This window comes from Eschrichtius robustus, chromosome 8 (assembly GCF_028021215.1).
Source record: "Eschrichtius robustus isolate mEscRob2 chromosome 8, mEscRob2.pri, whole genome shotgun sequence".
NCBI classification, from domain to species: Eukaryota; Metazoa; Chordata; class Mammalia; order Artiodactyla; family Eschrichtiidae; genus Eschrichtius; species Eschrichtius robustus.
In genome coordinates, this window is record NC_090831.1 from 56179029 (window position 1) to 56203532 (window position 24504).

The 24504-nt window shown below is 37.9% G+C and overlaps 1 protein-coding gene across 1 annotated transcript in view; it reads right to left on the minus strand.

The window, feature by feature from the left end:
* ABCB5 (ATP binding cassette subfamily B member 5) overlaps nucleotides 1–24504 on the minus strand; it is a 112541-nt gene that overhangs the window by 1086 nt on the left and 86951 nt on the right. The window contains 6 exon segments of the mRNA XM_068549803.1: nucleotides 782–928; nucleotides 6343–6549; nucleotides 8361–8561; nucleotides 11669–11825; nucleotides 22469–22609; nucleotides 23529–23629. Coding sequence (XP_068405904.1) covers nucleotides 782–928; nucleotides 6343–6549; nucleotides 8361–8561; nucleotides 11669–11825; nucleotides 22469–22609; nucleotides 23529–23629 — 954 coding nt within the window.

Genomic DNA, 24504 nt, shown 5'->3' on the forward strand with positions numbered 1-24504 from the left:
AATTGTGTGGTGATTAATCACATAGGATCTTAGGTCAGACACCGTCTATTAAAATTTAGGGAAGTTTCTTAACTTTTCTAAGCCTTAGTGTGCTGATCTGTAAAATGAGCATAAAATAAGCTAATTCATCAAGTTGTTGTGAGGATTGAGATAGTAGTATATAATAAGCACTTGATAAATATGAAAGATTATAATTCATTCAACCAACATTCATTTAACAAATAAGAACATGCTATATGCAAGAACTATTAGGGGACAAGGACATAGTAAAATTAAACATCTGAAGGACCTTGCAGTGTCGGTTTATTGTTACATGTCGGTTTGCCCCCTTGTTTCCTTCTCAAACAGAGCTAATAGTCTATAGAAGGTAAAGTAACTAGCAGGCTCCGACATTGCAGTGTAGATCACTCTTTTATATATGTAGATTGCCTTATTATTTTGTTTGGTATCATTAAAATAATAATAAAACAGGAAAGTAATTTTCATTGGGCTTTTTCCTTGAGTGGAGAAACATTTCAAGAATTGGGTCCCTTTTGATAACGAGACCAATTCAAACGAGAAAACCCTTCTAAAACATGAGATGCCCTGTGTCCCAACTCTCTCCCACCTCCCCACCAGCCTCTAACCTTTTTATAAAGGCCAAAACCTTAATTAACAACTGGTGACCCTCTGACTACAATTCTCTCCAGGCCTTTCTTCCCCAAACTGACCTTGATTTCTTCCACAATACTCCACTCTCATGTTTAATATTACATTCTGAGATGAAAGAAGAGGATGTTACCTTTTCACTCTCATTATCAAGGGCTGAAGTGGCCTCATCCAACAATAAAATTTTTGGTTTTCGGAGAAGAGCCCTTGCAATAGCTAGTCTTTGTTTCTGGCTGCCAGAAAGCTGTGTTCCTTTCAGTCCAACTTGTGTGCTGTATTTCTATTACAGGAACATGCAATTAAGAAAGCAAGGTTTGGTTATTTAAATTAACATGGCAACTGTGGGCAAGAGCCATCTAAATATTTCAAATTTTGCTACTCTCTAAAATTTGTGTCCCAACAAGTACTAAAATCTATTCTTGGGCTTTGTTGCAAATAAATGCTAAACCAGCAGTAAACACTACCATCTCATTTACATATCTAATCTGATCACAAACGGTAGACCTTTGCCATTGTGCTTCTACAAAGGAATTGTTCAAGTTAAAGCATAAGAAAAAAAATTATTAGGGAAAAAAAGTTCCCAGTAAGCACAAATCTTTCCCCATTAAGTTAAATTGTCTTCTGTTTTCAGATCAAAATGATTTAAAGTATCATTTTAAAGGAAATCATTGGGTTCCTTAACTTTGACTTTCACCAGCCCTCTATGGGCACATCTCTCCAGATGCCATGATGCCCTTCTCAGAGGTGCAGGTATCATCCTAGCAGTAAGTTAGGCTGACATCTTGAGACAGTCCATTCACCTTTTCAGGCCATGATAGTGACATTTAGCACTTCACAATGTTTCTACACTCTTCTACATACTAATGACCCCTTTTTCAGTATTACCCTCCATGGAAGGGTAAAGGAAGTTTTTCACTTATCCTGAAGCCATCCTAAATCACAATGGATCAGCAAGCAGGCTCCCACTTGCTTTCCAGATTGTCCTGTTAACTCTGCTTCCCTCCAAGGTTTCACACTGCTTTCTAGTAGCGCTTGCCAGTTGTCTGAGAAATACATGCCATTGGTACCCAGACAAGGATGTGTGGATGGATGAGCTCCACTGGGAAAGTGACTCCAAGTGTACAGCCTTCTAAAGGTGGATCCTGTAGCAGCATTATAGAGAAGATGCAGCACATGACTGATGTGCTATTTATCTTAGTGCCCTGGAGAAGCCTGATTCAATTGCTTTCCCTCCATACCTGGCTGCTTTCAGGAGGTGCCTTTCCAGCAGAGTGGGTTTCGAGAGAGCCTATGATATAACTTTATAACAAATATGTCTGCTTCATCTCAAAGTTCATTTTTCAACTTAAAATGCTCAGTTGCTTACTTTATATCAAACAATGGGTATCTGAATTACTAACGCCCAGTAAAAGCATCTTTTCTGAAGTGAATGCTCTCTGAAGAAAACAGACTTTAGCTAGCTCCTCTGCGATTTTATCTGGGACTGCCAGCACGCTGGGTCTCTTCCTCCTAAAATGCATTTTATTAAAATTGGAATCATAGGCCTACAGATAATCAGGTAAAACTCTGTAGTTCATTTCCACACACTGCAAAGTTCCCATCTAATTAGAGAATTCAATCTTAAGCCAAAAATTGAGAGAGGATTGGGTGGGGATGATAATGGGCTTGTAGCTCTTTCTGCCAGTCCAGCTTAAATTGTATATGGATTCCTCTATTATAGCTGAAGAAGATACAATACTAGCTTAGAAATCACTTTGCATCTCTTGGCCTTCTCGGGCTTGCAGGGAGATGTAAGTCTCAAAATGAATTGGTTGAAAATACAGTTCAGATGTTTTTGCCCATCATTAGGCAGAACAGATTATAAATGTGACTATACACGTTGTCTCAATAGCAACCATTTTCAGACACTTAAACTGAAGGTTTTTGGTTTTTTGTTTGTTTTTAATGAAGAACTATAGGATTTAATTCTTTCCTGTTTAAACCGAAAATCTAAATTTTCTGGCAAACACTGGGATAGTGAGTGCCCTGAAATCACCTGTTTTATGAGACACTCAAGGGGCAATGGCTGTTCAATGTGAACCTGGGTCTAAATACCAGTTGGACCCTGGAGGGAACATCAGAAAGAGTCTAATCCTAAACCAACTGCATTCTGGAGATTCCCTGCAGGCCCTGGAAAGGAGTTTCAGGGTGGTTCCAGCGGGAGACATGATGTGGCTTGACTGAGAGCTGCCACCGTGTGAAATTGTGGCCACTAGGGGACATCTACACCTGTTGTGTTTCTCCGAGGATCCTCAAGACCAAGTCAGTGTTATGTCAACTCGTCTTCCAGGCTGATATTTCCAAATGCCTGCAGGTCATCTCCATGGCACATACCATAGATGTGTTACCCTTAGCACGCTCTGAGTTGACACTCTGCTATTCACCCTCCTGCCTTGATCTGCCAGATAGGTCCATAATCCTTTTTCTGAAACCCACAGGGCTATATTTGTTTAAGAATTCTATTTTTTTTTTTTTTTTACTTTGGAAGAAAATATACTGTAAATTGTACATACTATATATTATTTATATTTAATATGTGATATATATTATTTAACACCCCCAGAAAGGGCTGGGTAGCAACCAGTAATCAAATATATGAATATTTCTGTAGAAATATTTGACAATTCATTCTAAGTAGGACAAATAAAGATTTCATAAATCCTCACATCATTTTGGCCACCCAACAAATTGACATCAAACACGTGGTCTTTGTGGGTGGAGGGGAGAGGAGGGCATGGAGTTTAAGAACTTTTGGAAATTGGAACTGGGGGAAAGAAAATGTGGACCTGAATTTCTCTCATCTAGACTGTTGTAATGTACCAGGACTTGCCCCTTTCATGCAGTCTATGCCATTGCCACAGAGACCTCAGAGCCTCTTGAATGAGCAAACAAAAGGCTGAGCTTCAAATGCAATTATTTTCTTTAAAAATTTGATCATGTCATTTCTCTGCCTAAAAATGTCTAGCGGTTTCCTATTTCCAAACTTAGCCTGGTAAATCAGAACCTTCGCATTTAGTCCATGTGCATATTTTGTTTGGCTTCTTCTTCTCAATTCCCCAGTTTATGCTTTATGCTCAGAATTTTAAATTTATTTTCCCCCAAATACCTAAAACCCTTTCACATATGTGTGTTTCTTCATGAGCTTATTCTGTCTCCTAAGAATGGTGTTGTCCCCTCTCTGCCTAGTGAAATACTCATTCTTCAAAACCCAGTTCAAAGCAACATCCTCTGTGTGGTTTTCTCTGAGCTCCAGTGACACCATCGAGAACATGAAGGCCAAGATTGAGGATAAAGAAGGCATCCCCCCTGATCAGCAGAGGCTCATCTTTGCAGGCAAACAGCTGGAAGACGGCCGCACTCTTTCTGATTACAGCATCCAGAAAGAGTCGACCCTGCACCTGGTCCTCCGTCTGAGGGGTGGCTGTTAATTATTCAGTCTTGCATTCATAATGCCCAATGATGGCATCACTCTGCGCTCTAGCCATTTGCCCCAATTTAAGATTAGAAGTTACCAGTTTTAGTAATAGCTGAACCTGTTCAAAATGTTAATAAAGGTTTTGTTGCATGGTTAAAAAAAAAAAAAAAAAAAAGGACCCTTTGTCATTCCTTCTGTACTCTCACCATATGCTCTGTGTGTTTTTATTCCAGCAAGCTGCCCAGTGTATTATGTACTTTCTTGCTCACTTTCTACAGACAACCTTAAGCTAAGTGCTGACAATCCACTTTTATGATATCTTTTACACCCTTTTCCTTGTTTTACTTCACTTTATAATTATTAATTCAGGCCTTCATAACTTAACCCTGGAAATAGCTCCTAAGTGATCTCCCAAATTCCCTATCTTCTCTTCACTCCAAATGGTCATTTTCATTGCTGCTAGACTAGTAGTTCCACTGTCCTATTCCAGAATGATATTTTGGCACCAGATTTCTCTATGGTTGTATATATTTTAGGGGTAACAGTGATATGAAGGTAAACTAAAGTTAAAAACACTGAGAAACAAGCTATTCTTTCTTTTGGAAATAACATCATCTTGATTCTCAAAGTTTATTGTAAAAAGCACACTGAATCTCTGCAGTATGTAGTTTTGGGTAAATCTGAGAAATAGTACAATGAAAAGAATGAAAGATAATAAGCAATTTAAGGACAAAAGTCAAATGGTGCAAATATAAAGTGGATAGCATTTTACCATATATTAATTAAAGAAAAAAACCAATCAGGAGTATGTGGATAATAATCTGACCCTGAATCAATAACGCAGTGAATGCCTTAGTAAAAAAAGGGAAAGACATAGGGTCACAATATTGATAAAAATATGTCACTCCTTCTATTATAGGTAGTAATGAAGAACCTTACTGGAGTTAGGGAAATTGTATTAATGGCCCATTTATAGTTAGAGGCATCAATTAGTGTGGACAGGAGATGGTGAGGGAAGATCTAGTAGTATAAAAGAGAGTATGGTGACCAGAATCCTCCCCCAAAGAACAGGGCACTAGATTAGTTGTTTGATATAATGCTTACTAAACTTTGGCATTTCCTTTTAAAGTGAGCTAGAAAATCACATTATAAAAATTGTTTCCAATCAAAAGCAGGTATCTATATTTTTATTTTATCTATGTGTGTATGTAGGTTTAAACAGATATTGCAAGAACTTTAAGCTGCAATTACAGTGTCTCTATGCACTACTTCTGGATTTGTATCAATGCTTGCTATGCTAAAGGCTTCTCTACAGTTAGCCAAGATTTTTAACTTTTCTGAGATTTTGTGTCAGCCATCACAGCCGATACAGAGAAGTGACAAAAATGGCAGGCATTTACTTAACACTTTAGTGGGAAAAGGAGGCCCTGAACAAGTCAATAAGCACCAGGGTAATTTTAGACTGTGATGAGCGCCCTGAAGACTATGTGATAGGCTATAAGGGCTGGTGGGGACTCTTTCAAATAAGGTGGCCAAGGAAGGCCTCTGCAAGAGTGACATCTGAAAGATCTTGGAAGTTAAGGAGCTGGCTCTTCAAAGAGCCAGAGGAAGGGAGGCCCCAGCTGAAGAAATAGCAAATGTAAATGTTCTGTGGTAGGGGAGAACTTGGCCAATTGATGAGACAGAAAGAAGCCAGTGTTGCTGGAGCAGAGGGAGCACATGATGAGCAAGGAGCTGGAGAGGCAAGCAGGGCCAGATCATAGAAGGCCTTGCCAGCCCCATAAGGAGTTTTGACTTCATTCTTCATGCAAAGGGATGCCATTAGGAGGTTTTAAGCAGGGAGGGGTATGATTTACTTTATGTTTTTAAAAGATCCTTCCAGTTGCTGTGAGGAAGAATTATAAAGGGGCAAGACTGGAAGCAGGAAAATAGATTAAGAGGCTACTAAGGTCGTCCAGAGGGGGATGATGGTGGTGTAGACATGGCAGAGTATAAATGCATAGAAGGTGTAGAATCAAAATATGAAAATTAATTCAGTGAATATTAATACAGTTTGGTCTTGGAAAAAATAGTCACACAAAAATCTCAAATTTTGCTTTTTATATCTAACTTTACATTAGATGCTAGCAATAACTGAATTGTATAATCCATGGAGCACATAAAAATAACCACTTAGGCCCAATAAAATACTTGGGCTTACTTGACAGCTTTGTAGTTCAAGATTTCAGACATTTTCTTACCTCAGGGAGACTCTCAATAAAAGAGTGGATATTCGCTGCATTTGCTACTTCTTTTATCTCATTCAATGGCACGACACGGCTGTTATCACCATAGGCAATGTTCTCAGCAATGCTACAGTTGAATAGCACAGGCTCTTGAGAAACGATTGCTATTTGGGAACGGAGCCACTGTACGTTCAATTCCTTTGCATCCACACCATCAAAGAGCTGCCAAAAGCAGAACGGAAAATGGTATGTGAAGATCCAACAACTGTATCATGTTACGGTTCACTGTATTCAAACATATACAAATCATAACAAGAAGGTTAGGAATTCAAGCTGTTTCATAGTATAATGTTACCCAAGGAAGGTTCATAAATCGTATGTTGTATAGAAGCAGACAGCATGTAACTGACTAAAGTACCGACTCCTAAACTTACTTGCCATTTCTAGGAATGGCTATATATTCTAGAGACCTGCTCAGAGTCTAGAATAACGTCTGGTGCTCTGTACTGAAGTCAGATGAAAAAATACCAACCTCCACTGCAACAGGACCCCACTTTATTAAAGCCTGGTGAGAGAGTAGGTGCAGATTGATACAGTAGTCCACATGTAGAAATAAGTCATTTTGTACAAAGCCATGTTTATTCACATGGACGTATAACAAAATTCAAGTGACATTTGATGAGCATACCTATTATGTGATGCGGACTCTTCAGACACTGGGGAAACAGTAATAAACAAGACAAAGCTCTTACCCTCCTGTAGCTTATATTCTGGTGGAGAGAGGCAGGCAATAAGCACACAAACAACTCAATAACATCAGAAAAAGAAAGTGTCATGAAGACAAGATAATGGGATAGAGGGTGACTAAGGGTGTGGTGAGGATATGGGAAGGGGGCGAGTGGATGCATTATAGTCTATCTAAGGAAGTAGCATTTAGACTGAGACATGAATGATGAGAAGACATTGGCAAAGAAGTTAGAGTAGGAACATTCGAAGCAGGGGAATAGCAAGAACAAAGGTCCACAGTATGTTTAAAGGACATAAAGAAGCCAGTGAGACTGACACACAGTGCACAACGAGGTAGGAGGGATAGGAGAGGAGTTTGGAGAGAGAGGCAGGGGCCAGATCATGAACGACCTTGATTTGATGGTATGGACTCTGGTTTATTGTAACTGTGGTGGGAACTCATTGGAGTGTTTAAAGGAGGGAGTGTGCTATGCTATGTTCAAATAGGTGAATGTCACCTGATTTTCATACTCATTGTTAACTCATTGTTTTCTCTTGTAACAAGGCAGCCATTTTGGACTGTTTCATTTTGCAAAGGGTCTTTGAGACTCTGTGATGGGGAAAAGACTGTAAATTGCCGCAGAATAATGACTAACATGACAGTTTTTGACTTCTATGGGCTTATGGTTTTTTGTGGGGGTAGGAGAAGGCAGAACAGGAAATTGTCTTTGTGTGTGTGTAATTTGGTGGTGGTTGTAGGGAGAGAATAATTGAAAATCTGAATACAAGTTAAAGTAAGAAAAGTGCCAGGTGAGAAAAACAGTCCTTGGAGTTCAAAGGAGGGAGAGGTTGCATTTTTTTGAGATCAGGATGCAGAACTTAATGGAGCTGATTCAAAGAAGCTCTAATCATGCCTAAGGTTTTGAGAGTTGGGAGGTGGAGATGGCCAGAGTGAATAGCAGGAAGCCTGAACCAGGGAGGCAGAACAGAGTGACAAGAGAGCCCAGATGTTGATATTACACCCATCTTCCAACACCTGTATTCTAAGAGAATTCCATGGCTTATAAGATCAAAATTTCTGCTCTATAATGGTTGAAGAATCTTTGGAGCTTTGATCTTAGCCTCAAAGTCCTATCCATCATTTCTGTTATTGGTTTGCTTATCCTCTTAGTTAAGGCATAGAGATCTTTTTTTAAACTACTGCACTGTTTGCCCTCCCCAAATCAGCGAGGATGCTTAAGCCCAAGGGAATGTTTAAGAATAGCCCTACTAACCCCCAGATAAGTTGTATTTGAATTCAGTCTTACCACTTGTCCTTTCACTGGGTCATAAAATCTCTGCATAAGTTGGACAGAAGTGCTTTTCCCACAGCCACTGCTCCCAACAAATGCTACTACAGTCTTCCCTTTCTCAATGCTGAGGGATAAACTGTGAAGGATTAGAACATCTGGGCGGCGTGGATAGAAGAAAGAGACTTCTCGGAACTCTATATTCCCTTCACATATGTCCTGTGAAAGAAAGTTGGCAGTGTTTAGAGGATGACTTAGAAAGGCTGTAACAAATTATAGCACACTGGCTGAGTGCTTTCTGAAAATTGTGCATGTTTCCACAACCATTTTAATTTTATTATTTTAAAAATAAATTTATTTATTTATTTTTGGTTGCATTGGGTCTTTGTTGCTGCACGGGCTTTCTCTAGTTGCAGCGAGGGGGGGGCTGCTCTTCGTTGCGGTGTGCAGGCTTCTCATTGTGGTGGCTTCTCTTGTTGCGGGCCCTAGAGTGCACGGGCTTCAGTAGTTGTGGCACATGGACTCAGTAGTTGTGGCTCGCGGGGGTCTAGAGCACAGGCTCAGTAGTTGCTGCGCACGGGCTTAGTTGCTCTGCGGCATCTGGGATCTTCCCGGACCAGGGCTCGAACCCGTGTCTCCTCCATTGGCAGGCGGATTCTTAACCACTGCACCACCAGGGAAGTCCAACCATTTTAGTTTTAAACATCGCATTCCTCTCTATAGAGTTGCTGACTGCACATTTGTTTCTGTCACTTCTGTTGAGATTTTTATATCTGTAATTCTTGTCTTCACTACTGGACTTCACCAAGTTCCTAAAATCACTAGTTTCCTTTGGCTTCAGTACCCAGTCACAGTGCGATCTGTAAATAGGCTGTTTGACCAGCTGCTCTAAATAAATACATTTTTAAAAAATTAGTTTGTGGGCTTCCCTGGTGGTGCAGTGGTTGAGAATCTGCCTGCCAATGCAGGGAACATGGGTTCGAGCCCTGGTCTGGGAAGATCCCACATGCCACGGAGCAACAAGGCCCGTGAGCCACAGTTTCTGAGCCTGCGCGTCTGGAGCCTGTGCTCCGCAACAAGAGAGGCCGCGACAGTGAGAGGCCCATGCACCGCGATGAAGAGTGGCCCCCGCTTGCTGCAACTAGAGAAAGCCCTCGCACAGAAATGAAGACCCAACACAGCCAAAAATAGATAAATAAATAAATAAAATTTAAAACAACAACGACAACAAAAAAACCCATCTGGATTATTCAGGAGTTAACAAAAAAAAAAATTAGTTTGTGCTTTATAGACATTTATTGCTTAATTCAGCTTAGCTGGGGTCCGCATCAACTGTACATATAAATGTTATTTTTGTAGGTTGGACCATGTTTTACAGTTAATATACATTATATTTTGAATTCAGATTTATTGTTAATTGATCATTTTTTGGCAGTGACACTTGCCTAAAAGTTTATCTTTCTCTCTATGCTTCAATCTCTTTAGTGGTTGGTAATTTGTAAACCAATACTTACGTACACCAGGGATGTTTATAAAAGACTTTCCAGAATGATCACTAAATGATGATTAACTTTCCATTTATATATTTGGTTCATAAGATTTTAGGTTCTTTTGAACTTCATGTTTGCCCTCAATCAACTGCATTTTAAGTAGTCAGGTTTAATAGTCATGCTCAGCATATTCCAAGCCCAGTATATAGGTAGGAGGTGGGGGTAGGTGGAGGGGAGGAGTACCAAAAAATGTTTGACAATGAAATTATTCTGTTGTCAAAGGAAAGAAATGTTAACATGTGGTTAAGAGGTCTAGAATTAGAAAAAAATACCTGGAAGGACATATGCCAAAATATTAAGTTTAGTAGTAGCTTATTTTTAGCTTATTCAATGCTTTCTGTTTTGCCCACTACAACACATGAATATTATTTGTGAAAAAAAAAGTTTTTAAAAAAACCTCAGGATACTGCAGAATAATGAGAGTGCAATTATTTCTGTGTATGCTCTGGTGCCTTTTGGAAAGGCATAGAGAGATGTTCTAGATTTCTAGACTTAATACGTTTAAAAATTTATTCCTACTATTTTAAACATTTTGTTATGGAATATTTCAAACATCTATAAAAGTAGAGAGAATAATATGTAACAGACTGCTATATGCCTATCTGCCAGCTTCAATAATTATCAATATTTGCCAATTTTGTTTTACCGGACTTTAACTTTTTTAAAGCATAGGGACTGATATTTAGAAGTATTCATACATTAAATAAAATAAAGATTAAATAACAATTTTGTAGTCTTTATAAGGAACATTTCCACATTCTATGTCTTGTATACAGTTCTATGAGGACATTTATCAATGAGATGCTCAATTCCTCTACTGTAATGTTTAGAAAGAAATGAGTAGTAATATTATTATATATCTAAATCCTAAGATTAAAAAAGTTTCCTACATACTTTACTTTCCAAAAGACAAGTATAAAATCTTATTTTGACAATAATGTATCTTAGAGTAGTCTGAGAATTTCATGATCTTTTTGTTTCTAACAACCAGCATACCTTTTAATAATTATGAAGTTCTAGTGATAATGTACTATTTTAAGCTATAATACATATAAATCTACGTTAAAATTCTAGAGGGAAATACTTTTAAATGAAAATTTTCTTTTAAGTATATACCTAATAGCTATTCTTTTAAATTTAAAATGTCTAGAAAAATTGAATATATGTTTAATGTATAAGACTACTATTGAGAGGCTAATTTTGAAATTATACAATCTTCCTATTACTTCCCTTTTAATATTCACAGTCTTTTAGAGTTTGTGACTAAATATGTGCATGTGTTTTAATATTTAATAATTTAATAAATATAGTTCCCTTTTTCTCTCTTTTGTTTGCAGATATATTTCCCACGAAAAATGGCATCTGAAGTAGCAGGGCACAATTTACTTTGCATATGTTATCAGAGGAAAAAAATGAATAAATCCTAATGCAAATCTTTATCCAAGACTAAAACTTTTGCAGTCTAAGTAAAATCAAATATATAAATCAATCATTTGTTCCAGAATATTCTCATGGCATCAGGCAAATAAATAAACTAGAAGCACATATTTTTAAATATAAAATCTGTACATTTTAGTAATAGAGGTGAAAATTTGATTAAGACAAGACCCCCTTTCTCCCTTTGTAGCCGTAACAATTATTTATACAAGCTTTTAATTCTTTATAGCACTCTCTTTTGCAGTTATCAGATAATGCCTTCATTTAAGTCTCTATTTAGAGAGGATGCATATAGACAATTAATAATAAGTGGACATTTAAAATCAGAGTTGTGCTTACAGGTTTTTTCCGTTCTTGACTATAGCTGTCTATAGTTGGTTTCTTTTCCAACAAAGCAAACAGATGTGCAGCCCCAGATTTGGCTCTCGAATATTCAGGTGCCAAAACAAGTGTTTCTCCAATGGCCATAGCTCCATATGCAATTGCAGTAAAAACTCTATCAAAATATAAAGCATATGAATCTCAGTTAGGTCTGTTTTCAAACAAGAGCTGTAAAAGTGAAGGAAAAATCAGGCACTGGAATATAATCTTTTGGCCCAGACAATACCATTAATGCTGAAGGCCCAACAATGATATCTCTTTTGTAATTTTCGACCACATAGTGATCATCCCTTGCCTTGTACACCAAAATAACCTTTGGAGCTCAGGTAATCTTAAAAATTTCTTTTCCAATTAGAAAGATAGCTCAAAGGCTCTAACTAATGAATATAAAACTTCTTAGCCTCCTTGATATAAGGCTCATTTGCTTGGAGATTTAACAGAGAATTCAACAAACAATAGGAAGAATGAGTCACCAGTAGTGAGATCTGAATTTACACAGTAGATATGAATGTTTTTTTTTTTTTGCATATAATGTAGTTAGAACAGATAACTGATGTCAGATGATTGGTTATCCATCTGAAGTGCTACGTGATTTAAAGAGAGCAAAGCATGGAGATTGTACTTTGTTAAGGTTCTCAAAACAATATCTGACTAAAATATACCTTAGCCAGGCTGGAAGAAGAGCTTTGATCTTTGGTCTGCTATAGAGTATGATCTCAGTCTTAAAATATGTTAATTATAAAATGGTAAGTATGCAAATGATGTTTGGAAGCACACAGATTGTTCACAGAAATGTGGCGTATCATGTGGCCATGGTTAAATATTTTCCTCTCATTTTCTTTTTCATTTTAGCCATGAAAACATATTACTAGAATGAAAAATAATGCATTTCAGTGGCAGAGCTAAAGGTACAATTCCGTTTCATTGGCAATATTTAAACATTAGGCAGTAAAAAGACATCACAGAACCCAGTTGTTTGTTTGCTGTGCTGGATCACAGCAAGGTAAACACGCTGGTCTCCTTGTGAATTTCTCCAGCGATGGGACCTACTAAGGGGTGGATTTTGATGCAATCTCTTCAGTGACACAGACCTCAGATCTTGAATCTTGTTGTCTTTACAAAGGTCAAACACAGTATAAAATATACAAACAACCAGTTTACTGGGATGTGAGACGCTAAAATTTTGTAGCCACTAGTTCTGTGATGTCAAGGCATTTTTAGTACTAGTATTTACTAAAATTATGTAGAGCTCAAAATGCCACTCAAAATACTTAATACTCAGCTATAAATATCAGAAGTGGTTATTGAATTTAGGTTACACATCAGAGGTTTTGTTTTGTTTTGTTTTTTTTAATGCAAGGAAAAAAAACCAGGCTGAATCAGACTCCAGCCTCAGTCTGATCCAAGAGTCAGCAGGTAAGATGGGAAGAGAATTGGATTATGAGTCAGGAGACCTGGATTCTAGTCCCACAGGGATGGAGGCTTCTCAGAACAACTAAGAAAATACCATTTTCCTCTGATTTGAGATGTGCCAAAATATCTACCTGTTCTAAAATTTGCGTCATTAAAAGTCAATTTAATCATTTGGCATAAATGTACAAAGGCTAATGTCTTTGTTAGGTCTCCTATAAAATGAAATTTACTGAGAAGGGTAGAAGGGAGAACTTGCTTCTGTGAGAGGTAAATGATCCAAAGGATGCACAATAGAGCAAGAAGAAAAGTTTTAGTAGAGAAGGGAGAGTACCAGCTAAAAGCCCTGATGCTGTCTTTATTGTGTATATGTTGAGGGGAGGCTAAGTGGGATGGCGGTTGACGTTGATGAGGATTACATTGAGGAACCTAACTTTGTGGTGATGGGACTATCTGGGGGTTGAGTCAGGGACATTAATCTCCTTTATACTTTTTCCGCCGGTGGGTTCTGTATAAAGAGGCCAAAGCTGGTCTGCTATAGAATCTGTCCTAACCTAGTCTGGCCCAATTAGCTAGAGTGAACTAAGTTGCATTTCACTTCCACTTAAAAAGTATTTATTGCACAATAACCAGTGCTCTAACTCCATGAGAGAGTTAAACCAGATCCTTCAAATTGGTCCAACCTCCTGGAGGCATCTGAACCAAGAGCTTACTCCAGAGAAATGTTCAGGCCGACTTCCCATGCCAGTGTTGGTCTTGGGAATTTCACCCATTTGGGATATACAAAGAGGAATGATTTGCTATAATGATGAATGTTTTAAAGTCACTAATAACACATTTGTCAAAGTATTAAACTATCATAAATGCTTATATAGCCCCTTCATGCCCAAACAAGATTACAAGAAACATTCCACTGTTCAGAAATGATTTTCATGTTGGAATAATTCTTGAACCATAAATATGTAAAGCAGGAATTCAAAAACCTAAAATTTAACTTCTATAACTTTCTTAATTTAAATTGTCCATGGAAGAAGAAATCTTATCTACAGTTTATCCTTATATGGATTTACACTGAGTTTATACTGCTTTACTGAATTTATAGCAAAAACCTCCAGGTTGGGGGCTTCCCTGGTGGCACAGTGGTTGAGAATCTGCTTGCCAATGCAGGGGACACGGGTTCGAGCCCTGGTCTGGGAAGATCCCACATGCCGTGGAGCAACTAGGCCCGTGAGCCACAACTACTGAGCCTGCGCGTCTGGAGCCTGTGCTCCGCAACAAGAGAGGCCTCGACAGTGAGAGGCCTGTGCACCCTGATGAAGAGTGGCCCCCACTCGCGGCGACTAGAGAAAGCCCTCACACAGAAACGAAGACCCAACACAGCCAAAAAAACCTAAATAAATAAATTAATTAATTAAAAAACAAAACAAAACAAAAAAAACCTCCAGGTTGGCTGGGGTTGAGGAAAGAGAATATTGAGCAGGAAGAGGTCTGGAGAGGGTTTTCACGTGCTAGGCTTCTTCTTTCCTAGTTTTATGGATTCTTCATGGGTTCATGGGGCCGTTGTCACTGCACCCTCGCTACAGTGATCCTTCCAAGCATTTTCAAGCAATGGGGAAATCCCCTTGCCCATCATTGCTGCTGAAATAGAATTAGAATTTTTAAAGGATCTTTTGGCGGGGAACAACGTAAAAAAGCATAGAAATGAACAATCCTAATTTTAATACAATTGATCCAAATAGAAATACCCAGCATAGTTACTGGTTCAGGTCTATTTGTCTCCCCTTAACCCTGCTCCCATATCCAGTTTGTATCCCTTTGGTGATTTATTCTAAGAGGAAGTATACTGGGCAGTTCAGAGACTGGACTCTGAAGTCAGATCACTGGGACTACATCCAAACTCCATCATTTATTTGCTAGTTCTGTGACCCTGTGCATGTTCTTTGTGCTTCTGCTTCCTTACTGACAATTGGAGATAACAAGACTATCTACATCTTATGGGGTTGTTGTGAGAATTAAATACATTAATAATATAAAGTGTTTAGTATAGTGCTCATTAAGTGTTTAAGTTATTGTTATTCCTCTCATAGAACTGAAAGTTAACGGGACACTTTCTGTTGGAAAGTAAGTTCTCACATTGCTATGGATGTAGATTAGCATAGCAGGTCAAACCACAACTTCTGAAGTCCCCACTCAGTAAGTTTCTTTTTTTTGATTGGAAGATAGAGTATCTTTCCTCACACGGGTGGCCATTACAATTATTCCCATACTCATACTATTTTTCCCCTAACATCCATATAACAGTACAAAGATCCTTTTCTTTTCACCATAAATCCCTTTCTCAACAGAAGGGAGAGAGAAAATATACAACTTATATTTATTTGGTACTTTGGGTTTTATAGAATGTTTTCGTATACATGATACCATTTGATCACCTAGGAGTAAGGCACACACATCACTTTTTAATAAATAAGGAGACTCTTTATCTCAGAGAAATAAGCAATTTGCCCAGAATCACATAGCTATGAAACTGTAGGACTGGAACTTGAACCTCCTTGTTTACTGTTTTCCCTTACACAGTGCCCCTTCTAGTGGAAAGCTGACCTGAATTGTCTCTCCCTGCATGTTGGGGTTTGTTACCACTTGTTTCCCATTTTAGAATCTTCAGAGGACCCTAGATAGCAAATCCCCCTTGACTTGTCTCCTTTAGATCCCTTCAATGGTTGATCCCTCTATCTGGTCTCCTTATCTTTTCCTCCTATCCTCTGGATAATCTCTGGGGAGGAGCCTGGCAGAAGCTGGGTGGCTGCCATGGCAATGAACACTGAAAGAAGACTTTCCTGTTTTCCTTGTTTTGGCTAACTAAGGTTGTTTTCCTAATTATGTTAACACAGTTCCATGGCTGCCTGGCCTACCAGAGCAAAGATGATGGTGGAGACCTAGCTTGCTTTCTATCCCTTTTTATTCCAAGCTGTTAACCTACTATTAATATTCACTGAAAACCCACCTATTGTTCTTTTGGCCAATAACCACATTAAATATTCAAAGTTCAATATGATTTTCTGTCAAGAACTGCATCTGGATTTTTGGAGGACTAGGCCACAACACATAAGCTGATTGGCTCTTTGCTTATCAGGCAGCTTTCAAAGCTGTGGCTTTTATAATTACTGTACTGAAGGCTGTCATGCCTTGATTCTTTCTTACCCATCTGCTCTACTTAGCTTCCTGCTAATATGCATAGCAAAGAAGGAAGAAACAGAAAGAGGAAAGTTCTGACGTGGGAGTATGGAGATAACAGAAACCTCTGCTGGGCACTAATGGTTTCTGGACTATATTGCAAAAGGCAAGTTAGGTAGAAACTAACCTAAAGGCACTAAAATTCAGATGGGAGAAAATAAACTTATGTTGTATTTCTCAAAGTCTGTACATTTATACTGAAGTAAATCCAAATTGTTGCCAGGGCTAACAGAAGCAGAAGGGGAGATTTTTACTACACGTATGTGTATGAGAACATAAGTAAGAGATTTTCTGAATGCCTATGCATTGGCTGCAAGGCAGCAGAGGGAAAATGTTATCACCTTTTAAAAAATGCTCATTTCAGAGAAACGTCTACAATAATAGAGATGGATGGAGACAGTTTCTACCATGAGAATTGTATGTTGCCTATCTTTTTAGAAGAAGAAGCTAAGGTTGATAGTAGCCTTGCTGATAAAGTAACATTATGAGCACACCAAGGGATTCTGCTGTTAAAACTCCCTTTGTGCATCTCCTTCTATAAGGCACACTGTCATTTCTGAAAGAGAGACAGCTTATCCATCCTGGTAGCTATAAATCATGAAAATACATTCACATTTTATAGAGCGAATAAAGCATCTTTATTTTATACAATAAACTAAAATATGACTTCCCCAATTTTTAAATAATTCTAGAAAAGTTTCTGGTAATGGCCAAAAGAAAACCCTGAGGTTTCAAGTAGCTATGGAGAGCAGCCTGGAATTCAGTCCCTATGCTCATATTTCTTAAAGAGTGATCTTCAGATTCTGTGCCTCAGAACAGTCTGGGATGTTTGGTAAAACGTAGTTTCCTGGCCCTACACCAGATCTACAGATCTCTGGGTTAGATCTGTAGGGTGAGCTCCAGGTATCTGCATTTTTAACCAGCTCCCCGATTGATGAGTTGGGAAACCATTTATTTAGAGAATGGCACAAAGTTCTTTTTATGTAAGGAGGGTTCTAGTAGGAGAGAGTTTTCTTTGTAAAATCTTCCATTCAATTAGCTGATTAGATAGAAAGCTGTCTGTGTCCTTAGATTCTGGAAGGCACAGAGTCCTTTAGGCCAGGTGTAGTTTAGTGTGTCTAAAGGGACACTTGTGACATGTTTATGGTAGTTGGGGACCACTTTGGGTCTCTAAGAAAACTGAAGATTTTGCTATTGAAGACAAATCTCATCTGTTCACATTTTGCACAGCCCCATACCCATATTTCCCAGAGCCTCTCTTCTTTGTCCATATGATAAAAGTATGGGTATCCTTACTTTGTTTGTAGTCTGGTTGAATGAAACTCAAATCAAAAATGATACTCATGGTCCAAGCTCAGATAGCTCCTTGTTTCTTCCTTCCCTCAGGGCACTAGGAAATACCAGTGTGATTACTGTTCATTAATTGTTGCTCTCATGTTAATAGTACTACATGTGTTCTGACAGCTAAAATTCTTACGTCTCCAGAAATGACCCTTTTCAATGAATTTAATGAAAAAAGATTCAGGAAGTATGGTAGTCCAGTAGGAGGAGGAAATTTTGTATGGGGGCCTTTTGATTCTTTTATATTTTTTTAGGGTCATAAACTAATACTAAGCAAGTTACTTGTTCATTTATGGTAAGAATCAGCCCAGCTCTGGATATTTAAACGTTTGGAAAACTACACAAGAATTTTAAAAAAACAATAATTTTATAGAAAGATTCTATGAAAGTTTGTCACAGAATTAGTAATAATAATAATAATTAATAATAATAAATGTCAACTAAGCAAAGCCCCTAGCATCTTGAGTCATGAACTTGAATCTGTGCTCTGCCACTTGCTGATTAACTGACTTTGGGCAAGTTAGGTAACTTCCTTGAGTGTTAATTTTCCCCATCTGTAAAATGGGAATCATAGTATTTCACAGGGTAGTGGAGAAGATTAAGCAGAAAATGTATTACAAATCCTTAATACTAAGTAAGTACTCAATCAAGTTTGTTGTTATAGTGATTATCATATGAAACAGAATGGTTGGCAGTCTTGAGAGGCCCCATTCAAGAAATGTCCTGCCTGATGTCATTTGCAGGCATGATAGTGATTGCATGATTTTGAAGTTGTATCATTCTTTAACTAAGAAAATTCTTTGCTTAGTTTTAATCTAAACAAATCTCAGTATGGAGAAGTAGACTCCCAGCTACAAACATTCTACTTTTCTATAAACGGCTGTCTTTGACTTACACCCAGTCCTTATGCCAAAGCACTTGGATGTAGAAGGGAAGAAAAAGAGAAGAATCTGTAAAAAACAGGAGTGATGTGGAAAAGTTGAATCTGGGAATACATTTCCAGGAATGACTGGACTGCTTAATTATGCACCACTCCAAATCTCTCCCTTTATGTTTGGTTTAGTCATTTATTCAGTGAATTTTTATTGTGTGCCTACGATGTTCCAAGCTCTTGTTTTTGGCTCTAGGGAAACATCAGTGACCAAAACAAGCTAAGCTCTGCTCTGACTGAACTTACAGTCTATGTACTCAATAAATCTGGAAACAAAAAAGATAATTTCACATAGTGGTAAGTGCTATACACAAACTAAACCATGGTAATGGGATAGAGAGTGATGAGGAGAAGGGCTAAGAGGACAACTTTGAGCCATCAGCAAAAGTCCCTCTGAGGAGTGGACTTAGGAGCAGAGGCTTGGATGGTGAGAAAGAGGCAGCCCAGTAAAGAACTGAATGATTATTCCAGACAGAGAAATAAGCAAGTGCAAAAACACTAAGAAGAGAGTTCCAGGGACAGAAATGCAAGTAGGGGGCTGATGTGCAGATCACAAAAAAAGACAGTGGTAAATGAGGTTGGAAAGGAAGGCAGAGGCCCAAATGTGTAGAGCTTTCAGGTCAGAGTAAGGAATTTGGTTTTATTCAAATTTCAATGGGAATTCATTACAGTATTTTAGTAAATTGATGGAATTGGATTTGTGTTTTAGAAGATCAACCTAGCTACTGTGTGGAGAATGGATTACAGGGAAGCAAGAGAGTGAGCACAGGGACATCAGTGAGCAGGTAGTTAAAGTGGTCCAGTCAAGACAGGCAAAGAGGTAAAAAGGAAGTTAACATGGGTAGAGATGGTAAGAAGTATTTTGGAGTTACAGCTGTTAAGACTTGGTGCTGTATGTGGTGGGTGAAGGCAAGAGAAGCAATAAGGTTGACTCTTAGATTTTTGGGCCGAGCAACTGCATAGATAGTGGTGCTGTTTATTAAGATGGAGAAGTCTTGGAAAAGAGACACTTTGGGAAGGAAAAACTTCAAATTCTGTTTTGGACACATTAAGATATGATTAGACACCTAAGTGGAGATGTCCAGTAGGTAGTTGGATAAGCATGTGGTATTTAGGAGTGGGGTCAGAGTTGGAAATACACAGAAGGGAGTCATCAGGATACAGGTAATATTTAAAAAACCATCAGATTGGATGAAATTACCAATTAGAGTGCATGGATGAAAAGCACTGAGAGCCCTAAAGCCCCCCAACACGTGGAGGCCCAGCAGAAAATCAGGAAATAGAGGAGAAGGGGCCAATAACAAAGGAGAAAAAACCTAGAGAAGAAAATGTTTCAGGAAGGAGAGTATAAAATGCTGCTGAGAGGTCAAGTTAAACGAGATGGGAAAACCAGACACCAGGGGCTTCCCTGGTGGTGCAGTGGTTGAGAATCTGCCTGCCACTGCAGGGAACACGGGTTCGAGCCCTGGTCTGGGAAGATCCCACATGCCGCGGAGCGACTAGGCCCGTGAGCCACAATTGCTGAGCCTGCGCGTCTGGAGCCTGTGCTCCGCAACAAGAGAGGCTGCGATAGTGAGAGGCCCGCGCACCGCGATGAAGAGTGGCCCCCACTTGCCGCAACTAGAGAAAGCCCTCGCACAGAAACGAAGACCCAACACAGCCATAAATAAATAAATAAAAATTTAAAAAAACCCAAAAACCAGACACTGGATGGGTCTATGGGTGGGCAAGATGGAGGTCAGTGGTGACCTTGATAATGAGTCTTTCCAGTGGAATGGTGGGAATCAAGGCTTGACTGGAATGAGTTTAGGAGAGGTTGGAGATGAAAAGGTGTAGATAACAAGAATAGGCAACTCTAGAATTTGGCTGCAAAGGAGAACAGAGACATTGAAAGTAGGCAGAAGGGGACTTAAGGTCATGGGAGAGATTTCTTTCTTTTTTTTATGACAGGTGATTATGAAGCAAAGAAATAGTAGTGACAGAAACTGATGTAAAGAGATGATTGCAGGAACCTATTGCAGACAAGGACCTTAGTTCTTCCATGGAGATGGCAGGCATGGAGGATCAGTGGTACCCTAGTGAGTTTGGTGATGGGAAAATGAGGTGGTTCTCTCTTGATTGCTTTGTTACACTATCTTCAAGTAAATCCATTAGAAAGTAACTGGGATTATAATTGCTTTTATAAATGAAAATTCTTCTGTGAGAATTGATAAAATCATCAGACATCCTACATTAGTATGAATATATTTAATTGGCTTGCTCTCAACTAATACCAAGGAACAGTTATATGAAGGAATGGGACACTGGGGATTTAAAGATGGCTGCAGAAAGTTTAGAGCAACGTAAGGAAGACATGTTCTGAATTTCAAACAATTGGCTTGCAAGCAAACTTTTGGAATACAATCAACTTTTAAGCTTGTGATTGCCTGCTTTTCATAAGAACCAAGGAAACAACTTGCTAATTTAGTGCAGGCTGGTGAGCTGAATGAAGTAATTTAGGTGATTCTACATTTGGTTTCTTGTTAATTTATCTCTGTAAACTAGTCTGTGTAATCAGAATGAAGACCAAGGGTAAATGTCATAATTGTGATTTATATGTTCACAAAGACAATACTGCACACTCTTTTAGAGGGTAGGAAAACATGGTAGAACAGGGAGCCTAAAATTCCTGTTGACATTTTAAATACAGATATTCCATTTTATAAGAAAATCTGCTTCATGAAACCTCTCAGTGGCCTCATAGATTCAAAAATATTAGGTTGGTGAACTGTGGATGCTTTCCTTCTGAGTGCCTAGCAAAGAAACTTCCTGGGAACTCAGTTAATGTTTGATAGATAAACAAACAAACAAATAAACACATGAAGAGGAACTGAAAATTATTCCAAGTTATTCTGAAATTATTTGGCTTCAAATTACTTTTGGTCATTTCTTCAAATTGAATATATCCTCAAAGTACAAACATGTGCCACCAATAAGGATATTCAAAAGAATATGTCTGAGTCTCGAGAGGTAAATCCCAAAGAGGAGTTCCTGACATTTTTTGCCAAGTGGCAGTATCCTTGAAACAGGTGTAATCTCCCAAGTCATTATTTTGAAGAGGCTGATCCTTGCTTTGATGTGTATGTTTTGGTGGGCTTCTTAAAAAAAAATAACGTTACTTTTTGGAGTCAAATATTGTATGGATTTCTCTAGCTCTAAACGTTTAGCAGTGACATTTATGATATAGATTAGTAACAATCTGACATTTTAGGGAGACTTAAGAAGCTCAGAATTAATACCCAAAATAAAATTTTCTAATTTCAGAAGTTGAATTTAGGTGTTTCTATGAAGTAAAGAAATTCATAACTATGTGAACAGAGTTCCAAATAGAAGCACCAACAAATGCTTTGGGAAGAGGCAGCCTCATTGGGATGCCATGATCAATTCTCAATGTGACTTTTCTGAAGAGAAATACTCATTTACATGTGTTTCTCCTGGAGTATTTGCTTAGCAAGGAACTTACCTCACTGATTTACAGTCACACTTGATAAAGCCATCTCCACCTTGGGAGATAATGGATAACAAGAAGGCATATTTTACCCCCACATTCCCACGTCTAGTAAACTGAAGTAGGAAGCAATTCATCTGGGAGTTTAACTCAGAGTATCTGTGTTATATCAGTATTTTACCAGCTTGACTGCACTTATATCAATAGATATTAAATAACAAAAAATTTTTTAATTTCCCCAACATGTCTTTTGCACATATATGATTTAAATGATAATACACTCTAAACTAGACATCTTTCTGGTTAATTTAAGTACATAACCCATTTACAGGGTTTATATATTTGTACAACTTACATGAACATGCCCTCTGGGGTCATTCGTCCTGCTTGAATTAAATAAGTTCCAAATCGAAAACACGCTGCATAGGCAAAATATACAAAGGCATGGCTGAATGCATAACAGATTCCAATGATCTGTGCTTTCTTCAAGGTATTTCTGAAATGCACAAAATTTACTAGATAATGGGGCATGAGGTATAGTAAGGTCCTTTAAATAAATGTAGAGTAATGAATACAGAAGGTAAGACATATTATCATTTAGGGGGTATACACTTTTTCTAATTATTAAAGAGAAAATGACTTTTTAACTACTGAGAATTATTATAGAGAAAACAATAAATATAATGATTTTCTCTATAGCTATATGCTCTATAGTTCAATGTAACAAACCTGCCTCTATGTATTTTCAAATGAATGGACAAGGTCTGTGAAAGGATAGCTACTGAAAGGGTTAAAGAGATTTGGTTTAAAAATATTTTCTATCCTAATGTTGCACTAATAGAATAAATAGTGGGAATTAAATGGCGGTACCAACCACAAGCATGAGTGTAAAAGAGTATAAAGCTATCTCTCTGATAAAGTAATACAAAGAGTATCACTAAGTAAATGTGGTAAGGAGGACTAAAAAAATTAAAAGTATTTTAATTTTAATTTTTTTTAATTTTAATTTTAATTTTGTTTAAAATTAAAAGAATTGATCACATTTGTTGTGCATATATTTGTTTTAAGATGTGAACTCTTTTAGAGATTCAATATAAAGGGCTAAGCAATATTATTTTCTTTCTTAAATATGTTATTTCCTCAATCTTGTTTCATGGAAATAAGAAAAATATGCACACTTTGTTATAGTTCATGGCAATGTGGGAGGACCTAAAACATACGTTCCAAATGTGCTTGCTCTCAACTCCTCTTTCTAGTTTCCTCTTGGTGGAGTCATATAAGGAATTAAGATATACCATTACTAAGAAAGATTCCAGAGCAAATGAGTTGGCAGGCAAACCACTGGAGTCACCCAGGAGTACTGCCTTTATAGGAACAAACTATAGTTAATACAGTCAGTATGAATCTACAATCACCTGTGTTGAGTCTGAAGCATCTCCTCATACATTCGCTCGAAGGCTTTTTCTCTTGTTAATGACACTGTAGTGCGTATATTCTCCACAGCTTCGGTTGCTATCTTATAAAACAAGATAATAAAATAGAGAAATAAAATTAGTAGTGGTTAAACTTCGGTTGTGAGTTACAGTCACAACGGGGACATATTAAGTACATTAAGTCAATAAGTTTTTCTGATGAGTTTTCTCAGCTTCTTTCTTTTCCTTCCCCAAAATAAGACAGGAAAATAATATATTAGGATAATAAGCTCAAGGAAAATTCCTTTTGAAAAGATTTAGTCCACTGGTCTAAATTTAGCCCTCTTTAAGTCTTCATTGAGTTTCTATTTAAACTAGTTCCATAAGCAAAGGGATCAAACATTAGTGAGCATTATGTCCATATGTAATTATGCAAAGGAGCTGTCCTACGAATTATGAGCTGATTCAAGAAGAAGACAGCAGAGAGAATCAAATAAATAATTATTTTATTCTAGCACGGAAATGCAAATAGCAACCAAAGTTCTCAGGAACACTGCTGTAAAGTAACATGGAGTGTGGCTTTTGAATTCTGTATAAGATATTGTATAGCCGTTTTTCACTTTGATGTCTGTGAACTTAAAAAGATATTTAGTTCAAATGTAATGCTTCTTCATAGTTATATAGTTTTCAAAAAGAAGAGGGATCAAAAATGGAGGAGACTTTTGGCTCAGAATAACTTCTTGGACATGAGAACACATGTTGACTTGAAAGAGAAACTTCCTGCTTTCACATTCTCTTTCCAGGCTGGCAGAGTGGACTGTGGGACAGATGAAGACCTAGGTGGACACCCAAGGTTATTTGAAGGAGAACTTGGGTTACGGGAGAGAACTGGATATGTAGATCATGGTCAGGACACCTGGATTCTGCTCTAAATTCTCATAATTTCAAAATGAACTCAAAGAAATCTCCACCTGTAACA